This window comes from Camelus ferus, chromosome 29 (assembly GCF_009834535.1).
Source record: "Camelus ferus isolate YT-003-E chromosome 29, BCGSAC_Cfer_1.0, whole genome shotgun sequence".
Classification (NCBI taxonomy): Eukaryota; Metazoa; Chordata; class Mammalia; order Artiodactyla; family Camelidae; genus Camelus; species Camelus ferus.
The window spans coordinates 7,085,757-7,107,792 of NC_045724.1; the positions used below are offsets into that span (position 1 = coordinate 7,085,757).

The window sequence follows — 22,036 nt, forward strand, 5'->3', positions numbered from 1 at the left end:
AAAGGATAATTTTAAATAATGCACATCATGCATCTGGCATTGGGAATACTCAACAAATATTAGCTATTATTAGAAGGAAGATGCAAGAAGATACAATTTTTGGAGGGAAAAAAAAAAGATTACATGTTTTCTTTTTTAAGCCAAATCTGGAACTTGAGTAGCTTAAAAAGGGGTTAGTTCAGTTACATCACATAGCAGTTCATCCTTCTCTTCAAGGCATAAGACAGTGGAGACGTCATTCCTGCCACGAGTGTAGCCAGAAGTGGCTGAAATCTGCAAGCAGGTCCCAGACAGGCTAAACATGCAATAAGCCCAAATTTAAAAAATACAACAACAAGCAGCCCCAAATTCCCCTCAGCCTGGAGAAGGACAGCAAGTTAGCTCATCGACCTGCTGACAGTGCTCCTCTGCCCAGTTTGGATGGCCGCTCCTGGAGGGCAGGCCCTTCCCTCGTCAGGGAACCCCGGGGCCTGCAATACGTGGGCAGTGGTGGCTCCAAGTGGCCTTATCCCATGGAGGGGCTCCCTCTCTTGCTCCTGGAAAGCCTGTTGCAGGGTGGAGGTTGGTTGGCAACAATACGAGCCTTTTCTTTGGAAAAACAGTGAGGTAAGTTGGCTTCTAGCCCCACATTTAGACCTGTTGCCAACATAATGATGTCACTATCTCAGGAAAGAGAAGCAGCTGAAACAAGAAACAGAATCTTTTTTTCTTTCTTTATTTATTATTGTTTTATTTTGAAATAATTACAGATTCACAGTAAGTTTAAAAAGAAGTGCAAAGAGGTCCCAGTGTACTCTTCATGTCTTAATAACTTAATAACTGTAACAAAACCAGGACATTGACATTGGTCCAATCTACAAATCTTACTCAGATTTTGCCAGAAGAAACAGTCTTTTTTAACTTAATTTTTTTTAATCAAAAGGGGAAAAAAATCACCTTTTTTTCCCTTCATTGGCAAACCAGGAAACATTAGATTTGTTTTCTCCCGACTCTCCTCACAAAATAACTGTTATCACCATAAACGTAGCTAGAAGTTCTTTACATCACTGAGGTCTAAATGGATTTCAGGCCTCCAGGCAATAACGTAATTAACTCCGCCAGAAAGTCTGGAATGACCCCACCTGGACAGAAATATGGAAGTGAGAGATGCGATTGTGATTTGGTGACTGCAGTTTTCTTCTTGAGGACAACTGCGACGTTTAACCTGCAGACTGTTAACCTGCAAATGGCCTGAATGACTCAGGCTTCAACCCTATTTGCCTGCGCCCCACCGCCCCTGCACACATGACAGCCCCCGCCCGATGAGGTGCTCCCCCCAGGTTTGGAGACTGACCACCTAATAGCCTGGACAGACGGCAGCCCGGTGAGCAGCTCATTGAAACGTCCACGAGCCCCTTCCAGACAGTCTGACAGCCTTGCTTCGGCCGTTGCTGACTAGCAGGGAGATGCTGGTGGGATGGGGAGAGTCAGCAAGGACTTTGCCATCCCAGAGGGCCAGGAAGAAAGAGGCCGCTGTCCCCGGGCGGGAGACAGGGTCTGAGGCACCAACACCTGCGATTTCTTTCCAGTCCTCCTCTGAGCACGGAGCGCACACGAGTCTACATGTAGACACTCACACACAGACCCAGACACAGAAATACACATACACACACATTCACAGACACAGAGACACACCCCCACACAGGACATCAACCCATGTAGACCACACAGACAACTTACACAGACCCACACGGAACATCAACCCTCATAGACACAGACACACACAGGACACATGCACACAATCACACATTCACAGATACACAGAGAGACCCACACAGGACATCAACACACAGACACAAAGATAAACACACACACACACAACACACACTGTTCCAAGAGCAGAGTTGAGGTGCTCCCCCCACCCCGGTCTTCTATCATCTGGTGCCTAAAAGGCCATCCCAAAAGGGCTTCCTCGTTCACGGAAGGCTTTGTGTTCAGAGAAAACTGCGTGGATCTAAGACCAGCCTCGTGGCTCCCGGGAGAACATGTTCGCTGCAATCAGAAACGCCAAACGTACAAAGCAAAAAGGCCATCCTGGGATGTTCACGATGCCTCCCTGAGCTACACTTCGCAGCCCGCTCACATCAAGAAGTCCAGCTAATCACACAGAATTGTTTTCAGGGGATTTGGAACTTATTATTTAATAATGTTATTGCCGCCATTCCAGAGTTCACTGATGGGTCTGTGAGCTTTTGTGAATACAGAAGAATGATCCCAGACGCCGGCACAAAGTCAATTCTGCATCCATAGGCCAACGTCTTTTAGGGCCAGTAGGAAAACATTCCTGCGAATGATTTATTTAGTAGCTGAGTTTTTGAGGTATTGTTTTCCACGGGAGAAACTGAATGAATTACCAGCTATAATGAGATGAGAAAGCGTGAGCAGAGGAAAACTGCAGAAGTCCTGCAGATACGTTTTCCGTGCCGGCCCCCCTGCCACTCCTCAGCCACTGTGGACCGCCACTACTTAATGCTGCTCTGTCCCAAAACCCTTCATTAAGAACTTTCCTTAAGCCAGGTTTTTGTGCTCGGTGTTGGAAATAGATGCCAGACTGAGTCCTGAGGACACAGCACTGGAGCGGGGCGCCTGGCACGGCTTGGCAGGTGTAGGCAGGCTTCCCAGGGGTGGGACTGCGCTGATGATGGGAAGGTGAGTAGAAACAGGCCAGGTGGAAAGAGAAGGATGCTTGTTCCAAAAGCAGAGGGTGTAGCTTGTGCAAAGATACAGGGAGGAGGCTGCATCTTCTTGTGGGGAGTGCACTGCTGAGCACTGGTGATGAAGTGGGGGCGAGATGGGGAGACCCAGCTAGAGAGGGCCCCCAGCGTCCTGCGCAGCGGCCTGAATCTTATCCTGAAGGCAGTAGGGAACCTCCCAAGAATGTACGTCTCCATGTCCCCATTTCTGTTAACGAGCTGTTACCTCCTCCACTCTTGTGTAAACCTCCACCTTCCACCTCTCGCCTTCTTGACTCTCCTGCCATCCTGGTCATTCACCCTTTGTTAAAGGCTTGAGCCACCCTGTCACAGCTTTCCTATCCTGAATGACATGAGTGACTATTATATATGCAGCCTCAATCTTCATGACCCAGCAACCTTCGCCCCGACTCCGCCTCTCCCAGAATGCCTCTCTGTATAGAAACTTCGCCTCCCATACTCCTCTCCTGCTCACTATCTCCCATTCTTCTAGCTCTTTCTCTCTTTTGCTCCCACCACATCTTTTTTTTTAGGGGGCAGTGCGTTTTATTTTATTTTTCTTATTTTTTACTGAAGTGTAGTTGATTTACAACGTTCATTGCAGGTTTATAGCAAAACGATTCAGTTATACATACTTATACAGTTTTTCTTTTCAGATTCTTTTCTATTATATGTTATTAAAAGAAATTGAATATAGCTCCCTGTGCTATACGGTAGGTCCTTGTTGTTTATCTCTTTTATATATAGTAATGTGTATCTCCACCACACTTATTTTTTGACTTCATTAAGATCTCCGGTTTTTCGCCATTTGCTCCCCCATCTTTCAGCTTCCTCCAGCCTTCACTCACTTCCTAATCCAGCCAAGCTCCCACCGATACCACTCCAAATGCAGTTTTACCAAAACCTTCCACGTTCTTGCACACTTCTTCATTGCATCCCCCCAGGAAAACCCAGCATGTTCTTTGTCCAGGAGTTACCCTCACACACTCCTGTGCCAACTATCAGACCCCCACCCCTGGTCACCACCAGGACAGAATCAAGGTTCCCAACCTCAGCAGAGCCTTCACTGCTGCCTGTCTTTTGGTGTCCAGTTCAGTTTTCTCTCCTGTGACCCTTAACAGCAATGTCAAACCTTCAGCTTTCCAGAGTCCCCTCTCCCACCACCCACTCTGGAGAAACGTATCTGCATCTGAGGAAGGAATTAAAGCAGGGACCTCCAAAAAGCAACACGGTCCACTTCCCGGGCCCCACACCTTCACACGTGCCTGCACCCAGGCCACCTCAGTCTTCCTCCCTCCAGCTGTGAGGGACAGACGCTCCTCCTTTCGTGTCAAGTGGGTTCCACCCGAGCCCAGGACTCCACTCTGTGTCGCTCAGTAAAGACCTTGTCCAGGCATCGTCACTTCTCTCCTGGCTCTTCAGCCTCCCCATTGAGACGGAACGTTCATCACGTTTAACAGTTACTGAGTCCAGTTTTCCAAACTCTTAGTAAAAGCTTGCCCAGAATTCTAAGACTGGGGATGTCACCTTGTCCTTTCGAGTGGAAGAGACTTTATTCTCAGACTTTAGGCCTAGTTTGAAGATTACCACAAGTAATGGAACTCAGTCTAGACAGCAGATTTCGGGAGTTGCTGAGGAACTGGATTAGTGCCAATCTAAGGAATGTATTATTCATTTTTATTTCCATTTGTTACTACAGCACTTTAATTGCAGATAAATGTCTTTTGCGGCTCTCGGGGGTATAAAACACTTCTGTCTTAGCTGGTGGGTTAGCCAGGGGAGACCATGTTTGGGTGCACCCTCCAAGCAGAGAGCATTCAGGCATGAAGTGATTCAAAAGAAGAAAAGTGCCTCTTGCAGCAGGAACACTAGCCGGGCGCTCGGGGCCAGACTGGCAGCACCCCCCTGTGCGTGAGACCCCACGCCTGGGGCCGTGTCGCTGATGCCACACACACGCCTGCCCGCCCCTTCATGTCACAGGTGATGTCACTCTGCAACCTGCTGCCACAGTCACCAGGCAATCCATTCCTCAGATAAAAGATCAGTTGTTAAATCCCAGAAACTCATTTTCCACATGGCAGCCAGAGTGAGTTTTTGGAAAAGCAAATCTGATAGCATCACCCCAACCTGACCTGACCTCTCCCAACCTGATCCCGCTTGAAACACTTCAGTGCTCCCCAGAGCCTTTAAGATAAGGATGAGTAGCCTTACGGAACTCTGAAGACCCTACCCAGGCTGCCCCTCTCCAAGGGCACGCATGCTGCGCTCAGCCTCACCCTTCCTTTGAAGGTAGCCTTGCCTGTGTTCTTGAACTACCCGGCTCAGGGCTGGTCCACACCCTCAGGGAGGCAACACCAACACCTGCTTTCAGTCTCCCCAGCCAGGAGCATCTGGGTAGGTCCTCATCAAATCCTGTACCATGCCTTCCTGCCATTTGTCCCTTCTCTAAGTGGATGTTTATTTCTGTGTGTCTGAGGACAGTCTGGTTCTCCAACAGACTAGAGCTCAGGAGGGCAGCGACTCTGCCGAATTTTCTTGAGACTGTATTTCCAGTAACTAAAGGTGCCCCAAGCACACAGCACATAGACTCCAGGAGTGAGGACTGAAAATAGAAACTTTTTCAACATAAAATCCAAACGGGGTGGGGAGAGTCATAGCTCAGTGGTAGAGCACGTGCTTAGCATGCACAAGGTCCTGGGTTCAATCCCCAATACTTACATTAAAAAAGAATTTTTTTTTAATCCAAATGGACACTCTAGGCTTTGGCTCTCTGTGGACAGCCCTCAAGAGCCCTCAAGGATGTCAGGAGCTGTATCTTTGCCAAAGCCTGGATGTGACGCTCTAGGGAGGGACCCGGCAGCTGCTCCTCCCTGTGCCAGCTGCCACCTCTTACAGAGCACCTCCTGTGAAGTGATAACTGTTTTGGTCTTCGTGAAAAATACCACCACCACCACTGCAACCCCTCCCCCACAAAAGAGCAAAGTAACCACTGCTGGTGCTGGTGCTGAGGAGGAAGAGCCGGTGAAGTAACCTGACACTTTCCTCCCTCCTGGGGGCTGTGTGCGATGGGCGTGCTCTTGAACTTGAAGGTGGACAATAGCGAACAGTCACGGAACCCTGACCACGGGTGAGGCTGTGTGCTGGTGCTTGCGTTTGTCTTCCCATTTTGTTTTCTCATTTAATCTTCTCAACAAGTCTGTTTTTATCTTTTCTTTTCTCTAACAAAGAAACAGAGACTCCAAGATGATAAGTAATTTACCCAAGGTCACACAGCCAGTGCTGGCAGAGTGTGATGATCCGACTCATTCCGGAGCGTGTGCTCTTAACCATTGTCTTCACCGCGTCTCCCAGAGACACGTCCTTAGCAGACAGCTGGGAGTTCTGTACTCACTAAACACTGGCCTGTTCAGAGAGGAGCAGTTGTCTCTTAGTCTATTACTTTGGGTTTGAATTAAGGTTTAATGAAAAATAGCCAAAGAACCTACCTTTAGCTTCTTCCCTTTCCATTAAATTTTCCATTTTGACTCGTTTCTAAAATACAGATTGATCATCTCTCGCTTCCCTAGGCTCGTGAAGTTTCAATGGCTTCTCTTCGCTTCCAAGAATACGACAAACCACTTAGCCTGGCACATGAGGCCCCACGAACTGGCCCAGGCGCTGTGTCCTCATCTCCCACCACATCCTTCAAGTAGGACTCCTAAGCAGATTACAAGCCAAGGACTTGTCTAATTCCTTGCCTGAAATGTGATTCTCCCATCCTGAAATCCTGTTCATCCATCAAAGCCAGGTCAACCTGAGGGACAAATCGCGTATAGAATAACAATGAATATTACTATTATTTTAAAAATAATTCTACATATTACTAGGTCCTATAATACTCCACTAAGTCTGAGAGAAAAGATTAACTGATAAAGGCCTCAGCCTTTTGTAAACAAGTGATTAGTAAGGTTTTCAACAGTAGATTCAAATTCAGTTTTAAATTAGGGAATACTTAACATCACCCCCAGTGGGCTTTTTCCCCCCTCAACAGCTCTGAATCTACCAGAAGGCCTTTGCAGAGATTTTTCTCAAAGTGTAACGAATTCTACTTTCTATATCATCTCTTTCTGTTTAATTATAAGGATTTGAATTTGCAGCACCAATTAATCAGTAATTAGATAGCACTGTACCAAAAGAAATTAAACACAGATAAAAACAAAAACACAGCTCAGCACAAGGCCACATCATCTGGCAATGCTTCACGTGGTGTGGTAACAATACTTCCTGAGAAATACAGGTTAACTGAGGCATTAGCAGCGTGCTCCTTTGATTTGCTGCTGTTGTTAGTAACCTCCAATGCCAATGGGAAACTTAAAGGTAATGCAAGTCCCAGAACACTCGAGTTATACTATTAATTACTCCTCTTTTCACTCTTTGTCGGAAATCTGCTTTGTTATTACTCAACAATAATTTTGAAGCATCAGCTTTTAGAAATGCAAAATAAATGCATATTTAATCATGATACGTTCTCTATTGATCTTCATACTTAAAGAACACACAAATCAGCTCCAGAGTTAATTGTCAATGAGACCTCTGAAACAAAATGTTCACATTAAATGCGAAAAATCAAAAAAGGTGCAAAAAAGATTGAGGAAGGAAAAATGAAGGTCCCTGAAACCAAGATGTGGAAGAGGGAAAAGCCATGACTGAATAGCAAGTCTGTTCGGGGTGCAGGGCAGGTGGCCAGGGAACCTTCTCCCCACAAAGTCATGCCATTTCCCTGTGCCGGACTCATGGGCCTCTCATCCTGGTTCTTAAACCTTTTGTAAACAAAGAGAAAGAGAAGACTGACAGTTGGAAAGAGAAGTCAGCAACTCCTGTCATTCAGTCTTGGAAGAGATGGCAGTGTGGCCTGCTCGGGCGCGCCCCCTGCTGGCGTGGAGTGATCCTGACAGCTGGGCTCTGACAGGGCAGACACCCGGAGGAGCCGCACCATCTACATTGCGGTCTCTCTAGCACGCCTTTCTCCTTCAGGGCCCCCAAGTAACTCCTTCCCTCTGTGACCACGCCTACATGGGCATATTGAGTCAAAAAACGCTCCAAATTACCTTCAGGTGCTTTACATTCTTTCCCTGGTGTTGTTTCAGGAGGCCTCATTTCGAGGGGAAAAACAAAAAACAAAAAAAAACTGGCATCACCTTTGGTCCCAAGTGCGAGGATCTTGTAAATTGTGGCTATGTAAAATCTCCTGATGGTATGCCAGCTGAGAGAGTAGTTTTGTTCCCTAAGTGTATGAAATTATCTTGAAAACTTCTGTGGAGCGAATTTCATTGTGCACCCTTGGGCTTGCTTTTTAGAAGCATTTTTCTCTGAAACAAGTAATCTGTCTTTTGATGGATCAATTTGCCAAGAGAGAGCATAAGGAGCTTTGAAAACGACAGAAGAAAATTTCAAAGATTCCCATCTTTTGGTACCTTGGATTGCAAGAGTAACCTTTGCTTAGTAACTGAATTACTAACTGAATTACTACAGCGTGGTGAACACTGGAGGGCCAAAGTGTAATAATTTTTGTAACTACATGATGATATTAATTGACCAGCTCCCCAGCCCAACTAAACTGGGGACCATTTGGTTTTTCTCCAGTTCAAGAGTCTCCTTTCCCTTTGTGTTGTGAAGTGATGCTCTAAGAACTCTCTAAAAGTTCATTGCTTTTCCAAATTATACAGCATACCTGTGAGTGAAAGCCACATCTGTCGAAGTGTCAGTTCCTCCTTCGATATGGCTTATTAATCCTCTGTCGGACTTCTGTAACTGTTCCCTGATACGAAAATGCCCATCTCTCAGGAGGTGGTACTATTTATCTGATGTCACAGTACTACATGCATTTTGGCCTCTCGATATTAAGTTATTTATTGAAATAAACTTAAGCTGGCTCCAGTTCACAATTATCTTTATCTTCTGAACCTTGATTCAGAGTTAACTGGCCAAAATTAATGAACCAGAGTAATCTCTTTGTCTCAGAGGCGCTTCACTGGAAGGGTAACTTGGTGACCACCTCTGGGAGGAACGGTCCTTCCTCTAGCAGAGGGCAGTAAAGCAGAGTTTAAACAGCCCAGGCTGCATTCCCGCCATTCTCTCCATCTCAGCAAATGGCTCTAGTTAATGTTCAGCCCAACACCTGGACACCTTCCCGGTTGCTCACCTCCCGCACCCAGGACAGCAGCCAGTCTGGCCAGGCCACCTGCCGCTGCCCCCACCCTCATCCACACCATGTTTTCTCTTGTCCAGACTCCCAGCAATTATCTCCTAAGTGGCTTCCCTGCTTCTGTTCTGCCTTCCCTAAAGTCCCTTCTCCGTATAGCTGCTCAGGTCATGATCTTAAAGATATTAATCATATTATGTCACTGGGACGGCTTAAAGCCTCCTGGTGACTTTCTGTTCCACTTGAAATAAAATCGGAGCACCTTCTGCGGCCACACTAGCCCCCTAGCCAGCTCAGCCTGCTCCCCTTCTCACACCAACGGGTCACCCTTCAACTGTCCGGTCCTCATTCTGGTGGCCTCTCCTTCACACAGTTGTCTGTTCTGCTTGGAGTCCATCTCCCCTTCTCCTCCTCCACACTTCACCTCCTCAGACAGACCTTTCCTGACCCCTGCTGAATGCAGCTGCCCAGGGTCACTGTCATGTCAAACGGTCCATGCCCTGCCTAGCCCTTGTCACTATCAAATTCTCCTGTTCCTTGTGTGTCTTCACTGATAATTGTGTTTCTCCCCACCAGCCTTGTGCGTGGTTCACCACGCATTACCCACGCCTTGGAACAGTGTCTCGCCCAGTACAGTCTTCCCAGTAAACACCTGTTAGGCGAATGACCAATGAATGAACCCATCTCTTCCTAATACTGTATGTTTGACGGTCACTTCACCTCTAGACTTCAGCTTCCTCACCTGTACAATAAAACTGACAAAACACTGGATTTTCATGGGGATGAGCTCAAGGGGTGAGCGTGGGCAGCAGCGTGTGGTACAGGCACGGAGGATGCAGAGCGAGCCGGGTTAACAGTGCCCCTCCCTGTTTTCCAGGAAGTCTTCAGAGGAACTGGACATGGACAAGGTGACCGCGGCAATGGTACTCACCAGCCTGTCCACCAGCCCTTTGGTTCGAAGCCCTCCTGTGCGGCAGAACGGTAAGCCGGGGTACCCGGCACAGGGAAGGACCCCTGACACCAAGAACAGAGCTTGTCTTTGAGGGGCCCCATTCCTGCCAAATACGATGAACAATGAACCCTTGCCCATTAGCAGGGAGCAAGGGGAAATGTGGAAGAAATGGACCCCAGAGCTACCAGCCACCTCATCGTCCTGAAGACCCCACTGCATCTCATTCATACATCCATCCATTCAGCTCACATGTATGAATCCCCACCACCCTTCCCCATCACATCTTTGAGTAGTTGTGGTCCTTTTTTTTTCCCAGATAAATGGAGATTGGTCTAATGAAGTTTTTCCCCAGCATTTTTTTATTCTGTTTGATTGGAGAGAGAGCTGAATCAAGAACTCTGAAGATTAAATGTTTTGAAAAAACATTACCCCGGACCCCTTAATCTGTTCTTTCATTCAATACGTATTTAGTAGGTACTGTAATAGATGGCTTAAATGCAAAATTGAAACATGTCCATACTCCCAGGTAGTGAACAATCTCCCTGGGGACAAAAAAAAAAAAGACTATCACGGCTGTATTAATGGCGAGCATTTATTAAGCACTTCACTATGTGCCAAATCCTCAGCTTGCTTTATCTCATGTAATTCTCACAACAATTTTATGAGATGTTACCACTATTTTACAGATGGGTACACTGAGGCACCTGGGGATTAACAGACTGGAAAGAGCAGAGCTGAAATTCTATTCCATATCTTTCTGATTCCAGAGCTGCTATCTTAGTCACAGTACAGGACTGACTCGTGTAATTCAGTATGATAAATCAGGAGGGCAAGGGAGATGCGATGGGAGAGTCTGGCAGGAAACATACCACAAGGGTCCTGGCTAGGAATTTGGACATTGATTTGAGGCTATATAGGAGAGCTGTCAAGTGATTTACGCACTGAAAGTTATGATTGGGTTTACAGGCAAAAAGAAAAAACAAAAACCAGGTGGGTATCCTGAAACCTGGTGGTCACAGTGGGGACGAACAGGGCATAGCTGAGAAATGGGAAGCAGGCTGAAGCAACAGGACTTGGCGATGGACAGAGAGGATGAAGGAGAGCGGGTAACAAGGGTGACTTCCGGGCAGCTGCTGTGCTTCAGCAAGGAGGTCCCTTCCCTGAGACGGGGAATGAAGGCAGAGGAATACATCTCTCAGTGAATGATTGGAGCAAGAGGTGGGGATGCTGAAGACGATGACAGGTCCAGTCTGAAGCACGTTTAGTAGGGAGGACCTGAGGATCCTCCAAGGGGCAGCATCTGATGGAGATTTGGGTACAGCCCGGGAGAGCTGGGCTGCTGCGGAATGGGAAGGCAACATTTTTGAAGCCAGGAGAGAAGATGCGATCGCCCTGAGAGAGTAGTGGAGAAGTGGAGGGTGAAGAGAAGATGGCTGAGGGGGAAGTTATGAGGTTTCTCATCATGTATGGAAAAGAACCCAGGAAGAGGCTGAGGGGGTACTGGAGATGGAGGAGACTAGGAGAGTGGGATTTCATGGAAGCCAAGGAAAAGCATGTTTCAAGGAGTGACATCTGATGTTTCAGAAGGTCAAGCGTGGAAAGGACTGAATTCTACACACGAAGAACTTGGTGGTTTTGGCAAGAGCATCCACAATGGGCTGACTACCCGTGGAGCGGAAGCCACACTGTAGTTCACTGAAATGTAAGCCACCAAAACCACTGAGTGGAACTTACCAGCCAGGGAAGACATTCTCTCAAAAGCCAGCCTAGTCAATTATGAGATAGAGTATGGTTCACACATAATCCAGTTGTGAGCATGAGGCATTAAAATAAATCTGTTGGACATCCACTGAGTCCTCACCAAAACCGGCTCCAACCCATTTGTAAGTGGGAAGAGGGATCAAGATGCTGGGAATTCAGATTAACACCAGAAACCAGGAATGCCACCGTGATGATTCACCATGAGCTGGGGTAATGTCACCTCCTCCCACAGAGTCGATACGGTGCTCTTGAGATGAGTCTGATCTTTTCTGCTGTCTTTCTCAGCTTGGCCAAGCTGCTAAAGAAAGATTATAGTAAAAGCAAAACTGAAGTCATCCCCAAAACCTATTCCAGGAAAAAGAAATTACAGAATGTCATGGAATCTTCAGGGAGAAAAAAGTAATTGTGATGTAATCATAACTTTTACCATTCGATTTTTTTAATTGAGGACATTTTAAATATTCCTTTGCCTTAAAATGTTAGAATCAAGAAACTTTTTGCTTCTCCAGTACAAACTTTTCTTAGCATAGTTATAAAGTATTCATTATGTCTTAAAAAATAACTACCCAAATAGTAATCCCAAATTGTCTATCATTTATTTTGCAACAGGAAGCAAATTCTTAGAAGGGAAAAGCAACTTATGATAATGATGGCTTTTTTAAAGAAACAAGGATTATCTCCAGGATTTTTGTATATCAGTGAAATTCTGGAAACTCCTGTGATCCTTCACTTTACTGGAAAAGGATCATTTTGTTAGGATGTAGGTCTGCAAAGAGGGTGAGATTCCAGCAAAATGCCTGTCTGCATTTTTTGGTAAATACTTGTTTAAGATTAAGGAGACACTGTTCTCTAAAAACTATTATGAATGGGTTTTGACTTTTTTGCGAAATATTTTCTATATCCCATTGTCCTTCTGATGAAAATGTTTCTAAAGGAAATGTCATTCGCCAGTAAACAAATTAACTTTTGGCACTGGCTTGAAGCAGGGTAACCGCACAGGAACAATAGCTGGTTCTCAAAATAATTTCAGTTCCTCACACTTAACATGATTACACATCTAGCATCATGAACTTATTTTATTTTACGAGTGCACGCTGCGGGATATTTATAAGCCTCCTGGGCCTGCCAAGTGCGTCTGTCACACCAGGTAATATTACCGAGGCTTTACATGAGGCTCTTTTTGGAGTCGTGTTGTATTGAATGGAGCTTTCTTATTTATAATAGGCGGCTCAGGTCCAGGGAGTGAATCCGTCTCTGTGTAGACTGCCGGGAGGGTGATGCTAATTTGGTGGTGTTGTTGCTGTCAAGGTGTTAGCCTGCATAAATGGCCACTCCATTCTGTTAGAGCCTTGCTTTAATGAGATGGTTAACTTACTTCTGCTCTTCAACTTAAAACTTGGTTCATCTAACCAAACTTTTTGCTTGACATAGTTGAGGAGTATGCTAAAAATCTGTAATTAGGTGAAGGTAGTCAGGAAATTTTTCCATGAATGCTGGTCTCCCATTTGTCTTCACGTCATTACTAATGACACAGATGTTAACAGCATTTTTTTAATGAGGCATTTTGGGATTTTTTTTTTCCTCCTTGTAGTTAGAATATAGTTTTAATATATTCAAAATGCACATTAATATGGAGGAGATATGATTCAAAAAGAAAGGAGAATTTATACCAATGCTAATTAAGACTGGGCATTTTGAAAAGTAAAGCAAATCTTCAGTGATTAAAAGAGCCCCCTGAAGACATTCCAGCTGGGCAGAGATCTCTCTACATTAGCAAGCATTTCATCATGTTTTCCCCCACAAGTGGAAAGGTAAAATTTAACTCCAATCTTAGCAGTAATTATTACCAATAAATTCTTTTCTGCTCTCAGCTTTGCCAGATGAAAAGAAGGATGCTCACAGCACAGGGGCTGCTCTCACTGAAGGCCAACTGGTAGACCAGGGTTTGGGGCCAGGGCCCATCCGGGTTATGTAATTACTAGTCATAATTACGTGACAAGTCACTTAACTCCCTGGTGCCTCAAGGTTCTCGTCTGCAAAATGGGCGTGGTAATCCTTACTCTGAAAAAAAGATGTTGTGAGAATGCGTAAGATTGTGTGAATGAGCTTTGTAAGATATAAAACACACACCCAAAGTAAGACTATTATTTGTTATAATAAGCAGGATGGTAAATGGCTTTAGGTAACTAATTAGAAATTATGTCTCTTGGGTTCTTAAATCTTAGACTAACTTTACCTATGTCTTCCAAGGACCACAGTCCTGTAAGAAATTCCTTTTAAAAAGTTAAAAAGCAGGTGGGTGGGTGGTGGGGTTGAAGTTAGGGGGTAAAATACCACAAATGATTCTCCCCTTAGAAATATAGTCTGCAGAGGGAGGGTGTAGCTCGAGTGGAGCGCATGCTTAGCATGCACAAGGTCCTGGGTTCAATCCCCAATACCTCCACTGGAAAAAAAAAAAACTAATAATAAATAAGTAAAGCTAATGACCTCCCCCCAAAAAAATAAATTTAAAAAGAAAAAGAAGAAAGAAATACAGTCCATAAATGCCAAGCTCCTCAAACTTAGTGACCCAGAACAGAACTTTTTTTTTTCTTGTTTTCATATCATCTCTACTTTCATCCTCAGGCAGTAGTGTTGCACAAAGCAACACACATCAGAAAATAGAAAAACCTGCTCTCGTGTGGTTAAAAATAACTAAATGTTTATAAACTCGAATGCAACTTTTTTTTTTTTGAGATCTACGTAGAGTAACACATACTCAGCTGGTGCGCATTGCCGAGTGGGCGGCAGGTGCCGCGTTCCGCCAGCGTAGCGTCCAGGCCCCCGCGCCGCCCCGCCGCCCCGCCCCCCCCCGCCCCCCCCCCCGCCCCCCGCCCCCCCCCGCCCCGGCCCCGCGGCCCCGGCGGCGCTGACGCTGTGCCTGTGTGGCCCGCAGAGGGCCTGAGCGGATCCTGGAAGGAGGCGGGCGGCGTGCCCTCCAGCAGCAGCAGCAGCGGCTACTGGAGCTGGAGCGCCCCCAGCGACCAGTCCAACCCGTCCACGCCGTCGCCGCCGCTGTCCGCCGACAGCTTCAAGCCCTTCCGCAGCCCCGCGCCCCCGGACGACGGCATCGACGAGGCGGAGGCCAGCAACCTCCTCTTTGATGAGCCCATTCCCAGGAAACGAAAGGTTGGTTTCGGGGATTTAGTTGCGGGAACGTGCTTTCCGTCCGCCTTCCAAGGGCCGGTTTGAGCCTGCGATGGTGATTCCGGCACCCCACCTCCCCTCCTCGCCCCTTTTGATCGACAGAAGCAACCTCTGTTCCCCACCAACTTTCTTTAAAGTTTCCAAATGAATGAAGGGTCCTGATAGAAGACAAATAAAAATGACTAAAGTATTGATGCGCTTCTTCCAAGCACGCGTTCCCCCCACCCACCTCATCCCCACCCCCTCCCCTGGTTGTTAGTTGCTGCACTGGCTGAGAGTTAACACCGGGGAACGTGGGACTTAACCAGTATTTGGAAGTTAGAAAACTGGACTTCAGGCTTGCTTTGGTAATTAACTCGCTGTCTTTGCGGGACTTCACTTTGTCATCTGTAAAATAAAATGCATATGTTTCCCTCTTTTCTGCTTCGCTGAGCCCTGAAGCGTTGTTGGGAAGAATATTTTGCATCTTATTTTTATAAAACCAGATGTGAAACATACATGAAAGCGAACATCTGAACATAAGGAGTACTTACATACCCCAGATTATGTGGTTATTCAGTCAGAAGTGAAAAAGGAGATCTCATGTAATTGATTTAATAAATTCATTGATTACACTTTTATTTGATCCTCACAGCAGTCCTGTACTGTAAGTGTTCTTTTCCCATCTTGATATGAGGAGACTGAGGACTGGGGAGCTTGTACGCTTAACTGGCTGCTGTCATGGAGGCTAGAAAGGGATTCAGACCCAGGTCTGCAGAAATGAAGCGCGTATCCTTTTCATTCTCTTCGCATACGTTTAAATTATGATGTTCACTCACAATTGTTTGAAGCCTGTCTATTTCATAGAATAAAGAAATATTACTACTGTAGCTAGAAAACAGTTTAACATGAGTTTTTTAAATCTCCATGTAAACATGAAACCATTACTTTATTATATATTAGTCTTTTAATTTGTAATTGGTAGCTTCATTATTAATGACTATTCATAAACAAAAATCCAAAGAAAACGCGGAGGCCTGCAAGGCCTTTGTTTTTCCCCCCAATTCATTTCAAAGAGAAAAACAAAGAGATGGCACTGGTCCAACACCGTCCCTCCCTGCATCTCTCTTAGCATCCTGCAGCTTGTGTACTGGTGGTGGTGCCACAGCCACTCTCTCTGCCTGGAGCGCAGGGCGTTAATGTAGTCTGCGGTGGAATGAAGAGTCATTATTTCACACGCCAGTCCATCGGACAGGGGGCCTGGAGCTGTTGTGGCCTCCTGTGGGTCCCCAGACACACTGGGTCCTCGCTTGACTAGTCAGGGAGAAAGGCTGGCCCTTGTATCAGCAGGAACCCGCAGGCAAGCAGGCTGCGAGGACCCGGACTCATGTTCTGTCGTTTCATGCTGCACAGACTTCCTCTCTGGGGCCTTCGGAGCACGTGGTCGTGGCTCCATCAAGTGCAGCCCAGCCTCGTGGACGGGACTCGCAGCACAGGGAGCCAGCGACGCTGAGAGCCCGCCACAGCTTTTCATTTCTCATGTTGCCCCGAGCCAGGATTCACACTCTCACATTACAATTACGTTGCATTGGTCAGAATCCTGTAGGCTTCAGCTCGATTAGGGGATAGTCTAGTCACCAATGGAAAAGAAAATAAATTTCACTATAAAGTGGTATTTCCTTGAAGGGCACAGACCCACTCTGCAGGAGTCTGGACAGTAGGAGTGAATGAGTGAGTAAGAATTGTATTCCTCCTCCTTTCTTTATGACCTCTCCCTCTATTCAGACCTACGTTTCCCCAGACTAGTACCAACAGGATGACGCTCATAGTCTCCAATTTTTTTTTATTGAAGTGTAGGTGATTTACAATATTGTGTTAGTTTCTGGTATACCGCATAGTGATTCAGTTATACATATATATTCTTTCTCATTATACGTTATTACAGGATATTGAATCTAGTCCCCTGTGCTGTTCAGTAGGACCTTGTTGTTTATCTATTTTATACATAGTAGCTTCTACCTGCTGGTCCCAAACTCCTAATTTAACCTTCCCCCCCCCTCCCCTTTGGTAACCATAAGTTTGTTTTCTGTCTTTCTGTTTTGTAAATAAGTTCATTTGTGTCATTTTTTTAGATTCCACATGTAAGTGATATCATATGGTATTTGTCTTTCTCTGTCTGTCATAGTCCCTAATTTTTCATGTGTACCTTAGACCAAGCCATTGCCTTCTGAACGTTAAGTTACTTAGATTAGTGAGAGTAACAAGAAAGCAGGATGGTTGCAACTTATTTTTTTAATGTACTAAGTGTACCAATATTTATCGAGCAGCCAGCAGGCCCAGTGCTCAATGCCCTGAGGATAAGGCGTAACCCCTTCCTTTAAGGTTGAAAGTTGAGCGGGGGGACACTGATGTGTAAAGAGGCAACAATAATTATGAGTGATAAATACTGTGCTCACCATGGGGTAGAAACACAGTAACTGTAATACAGCTACTTTTGAGTTTTAAAAATCAGATTTCTCAAGATTTCTAAGAGTTAACTGCCTAATCCATTAGGCAATATGTACTAGTTGGTGAAACTCTGCAGTCATTTATTTTCCTCTTCATTCCCTCAGTTTCATAATATCCAATGGAGACCATGGGCAGTTGTGATGGTCACATGTCCTGTGGGGACTGTTTGAGAACCTTCTAGATCAGTATGTTCCAAACTGCAGGTCTCAGTCCACTAGTGGGTGATGAATCAGTTTAATGAGTTGATACACGTTAATGAATAGACAAGTATTATATCTTGATGCATTTGTTTCAATCGTACATTTATGTGTCCGCGGTACAAAATGTATCTCTTACTGTGGCTCATGGTCGAAAAGGTGTGGGAGCCCCTGTTCTGTATTATAAAGAGAAAACATGGTAAGTGTTCAACGAAGGAGCCCGGATCAGAAATCAGAAGATCCACATTCTAAACTCAGCTTTGCTACCCTGAGAACTCGAGGGAAGCATTTCACCCCTCTGCTCATCAGCTTCTTCATTTGACAAACAAATCAACAGGTATCATCAAGCCTCTCTCAGGACAATCGTGAAGATTAAATGTGACCAACCATATGTAGAAAGAGTTTAAAAGCCCTAAAACCCCATGTACTGGAATGTATCAACTTTGTTTTCTTTTTTTAGAGGGGGAGGGGAGTTTATTTAAAATAAATTAGGCTTATTTGTATACTTTTTTATTGAAGTACAGCCAGTTACAATGTGTCAGTTTCTGATGTACTGCGTAATGTCCCAGTCATGCATGTACATACATATATTCATTTTCATATTCTTTGTCATTAAAGGTTATTACAAGATATTGACTATAGTTCCCTGTGCGGTACAGAAGAAACTTGGTTTTTTAATCTATTTTTATATATAGTAGCTAACATTTGCAAATCTCAAACTCCCAAATTTATCCCTTCCCACCCCCTTTCCCTAGTAACCATAAGATTGTGCATATATATATATATATATAATTTTTTTAATGGAGGTGCTGGGGATTGAACCCAGAACCTTGTGCATGCTAAGCACACACTCTACCACTGAGCTATACCCTCCCCCCTGGAATGTGGCAGCTTTGTAACAGACAGTTTAGGACCCCAAAGCGGAGGAGGAGAAGGCACACCCTGTACTGATTATGAAGCAACGACCCTGATCTTCCTCCTCCGTGTGGAGACTCTCTTATCTCTCCCACCTCCATCCGGCCTGGACCCCTCTCTCTCACCTCTAAATGGTGATTCCTGTTCCGCTTTGTAAAGAAGAGAGATTCATTCCTAGACAAGGCATTATCTCCTGCTCTCAGGAGTAAGCAAGAAACATTTGCTGATAATAACCACATTTGCATATTTAGTAATAGTTTCCAAAATGCTTTTAAATGCAGCATGTCATTTAATTATCCCCCAGATCCTTGGCATGTTCATATGCCCATTGTGCAGAAGAGGCTCACTGAGGTTATGTGAATTGCCCAAGATTGTGTCGCTTCTAATACGGCAGATAAGATCAGCTTAGGTGAAACAGCATCGGTGAAACTCTTGAGGCAAATTAATTCAGAGGCTCCACACCACATTTCCCTCTACCACCCAGAAGAGAGTAACATGGAAAGAAAATATTGAGACCCAGCTACAGCCAATATTACATGGCAGAGTGGGGAGTGGGGTGCAGAGGCTTCACAAAGAAATCAAGACAGAGAGTGGGACTCCAGGCTGGAGGGCCGCTTCCCGCATGAAGCACGCATCGCTCTTAGCAAACCCTTCAGCCAAGGTAGCAGAGGATGCAAAGAGAATAAAATGAAACGTTTCTTTCTCCTGGCTCTGGAGGTCAGCCAGCCAAACTGCATCAAGCCCTGTGCTAGCAAAATTTTTCCTCTGGAATTTCAGACTGACTTCCTTGCTCAGAGAAAACCCTGGTAGTGTGAGCCAGGACTCTGGGATTACCGGGAAGGTGCAGTTCCCGTCCTGACCACGAGGTGATGCAATGACCCTAAATATAGCCACTCGAGGCCTTCTGGGAGAAAACAAGTCTATGAAGGCAGAGAGTTCAAACCATCAGTTCCTGAAGACGTCTAGAACATCAAGAAGCACTGATAACTATTAATGTGGTTTTTGTCCATGTCAGATCCCTGACTCTGTCAGATTTTGGATTTGTCCATGCCTCAGCAGGATCAAACAGCTCCAATACTCATGTGACCTTAAGCAAGTCAGCTGACATCTCTAAGCCTCAGTGTTCTCATCTGTAAAATGTGGAGATTAATAGCAGCCTATTGATCAAGTTGTTGTGAGGATTACAGGAGCCATACATGCTAGCTGCTAATTTTTTTTTTTCCTTTTTACCCACTTGACAACACATTGAATGGAAATTTGTGAAGCTTGGGTGTGGGCAGAGGAGGCCCCCTGCCTCCACCCTCCACCCTGACTCCACGTTTACCGCATCTTTGTCACTGCAGCACAGGACATTCTGGGCCCCTCGGCCATCCCAGCCACGTTGGGCTTGTTCAGGGTTATTGGGAGAGGTCAGGCTACATCAGGTGAGGGCAGCCATGACAGGAATTGGGGGCCCTGTGAGGAAATTTGACTCAGGACTCTGCACTTCAGAATATCAGCACAACTCAAAGGCAGTCAGGAAATTCCAGCCGTCATCATTTTCATTTATTTCACAGCTGTCTTGACCGTGAACCGTTTTTACCTGTGGACCAGGAAGATATCTCAAGTCGGAGCGAAAATTGCTCCGTTAACATAAGGTGCTTCAGTCAGAGCTGTGCAGTAGTAAACAGGGATCTAACCATGTGCTCCACCCTGCACGTCCAATCCTGCAGAGTCAGAAAGCAGTGAATCGCTTTCAGTTGTGAATGACTGAGCCCCAAGGCCCAGACGAGTACACTTGTTGCCGTCTCTGCTCTGACTTAATTCCTCACCCACTAATTTTGAGCAGAGAAGTGCCTTCTGTAAGAAGAACTGCCGACCCAGAAATAGAGCCATCTGCTGGGGAGGGCGGTGCTAAGAAAAGCAGCAGCTCGGGGTCACACTGGAGGATTTCACAGCGATGGCGCAGCATTGCCAGCCAGAGCTGGGGAGCCGATGGACCTCAGGGAGGATCGGGGCAAAGAAGAGTGGGGTCTAGGCAATCTAATGACAGCATCTCAGACTAGCCTGCCTGGCAGTGTCTGGCCCAGGCACTGGAGCTCGAAGGGCTTTGGAAATCATCCAGCCCAGCCCCCACCTCTCCAAGTTACGGGACTGCTTGATTGTGTCAGGAAATGTACACGTGTCCCCAAAGATGAGATGCCCTTTTAGAATTCACTGATTGAGCAAATATGTAATGTCGAGGGATTTCTATTAATTCAGGAATGCTTTTGTTGTTGTTCTAGAAATCATTTGAAATCTACTCTATAGTTAGGTATCATTTCCACACAACGAACTGAACCCATTTTCAATGTATAGTTCAGTGAGTTTTGACTAATATCTCCACCTGAGTCACCACCATGCAGATCCAGGCAAGCACTCCTTGTGTTCTCTGTGGTCAGATGCCGCCCTCCACCCCAGACAGACAGCCACTGCCCTGGGATCATACAGTGCGCACTTTTTATTAATGGAGGTACTGGGGATTGAACTCAGGACCTCGTGCATGCTAAGCACGCACTCTACCGCCGAGCCGTACCTGCCCCCACCCCCACAGTGTGCACTTTTTGGTGTACAGAATACCAAGCGTTGGCAACAGGAACTCTTCATTCGTTGCTCTTGGGAATGCAGAATGGTAGAACCACTTTGTAAAGCAGTTTGGCAGTTTCTTATAAAGTTAAATATATACTTACCATGTGACCCAGTAATTCCACTCTTAGGTATTTACTTAAGAGATATGAAACCATGCCCACAAAACACTTGTAGACACATGTTCATAGCAGTTTAATTCATTGTCCACCCCAAACTGGAAACAATCCAGATCTCTGCAAACAGGTAATGGATAAACAAATTGTGGTACATTCATACAGTGGAATATTATACCACAATAAAAGAGAACAAATGACTGCTGTACGAGACAGCAGACAAATCTCAAAAACATTACACTGAGGTGTAGGAGCCAGACACAAAAGAATCCATTTTGTATTATTTCATTTACAAAAATATCTTTTTGTTATTTTTAAGTTCTATTTATTACCACAGCATCTATACACAGCACATCTAGGTGGGAGGTGCTTAATCCCTGCTTGGTATACATTTGAATTTACCTATCACTTTGCATTAACCCCACATGCCTCATGGATCCAAAATCGCTCACCTTGTTCGGTCCTCCTGTTTTACAAATAAGGAATAAAGCCCAAAGTGGGCGAAGTGACATGTGTAAGGCTGCCTTCCCAGTAAAGGAGAGAACTGGAACCCCTGTACCTTCTAAGCAGTTACTGATTTTTTTAAGACACCACTTCTTGGTCTTTGGAACCTGAGGGTCTGAGTGGACCTCTTGATCCTGAAAGAGACATTGGAGCCTCTGCTAAGAGGTGTGGGTTCCCACGAGGCAGGCTGAGGAAGCATGTGTAATGCAGCACCATCGCCTGTGCAGAATAATTGGGTCCCTCTCCTCCCTGGGGAGCTTGATATGTGAGCGTCCATCCCCCCATCCCAACACACACACACACACCTCAATCCCAACTAAAGCACCCCTGAGGAGCTTCTCAACTGCCTCAGAAAAGGTGGCTTGACGTTAACCCCAGGCTGCTGTAAGGTAAACTGGATA

General features: G+C 45.6%; 1 protein-coding gene across 1 annotated transcript in view; it reads left to right on the plus strand.

Moving 5' to 3' along the window:
- Positions 1-22,036, plus strand: part of ZNF704 (zinc finger protein 704) — a 197,650-nt gene that overhangs the window by 127,000 nt on the left and 48,614 nt on the right. The window contains 2 exon segments of the mRNA XM_032469957.1: positions 9,791-9,894; positions 14,562-14,794. Coding sequence (XP_032325848.1) covers positions 9,791-9,894; positions 14,562-14,794 — 337 coding nt within the window.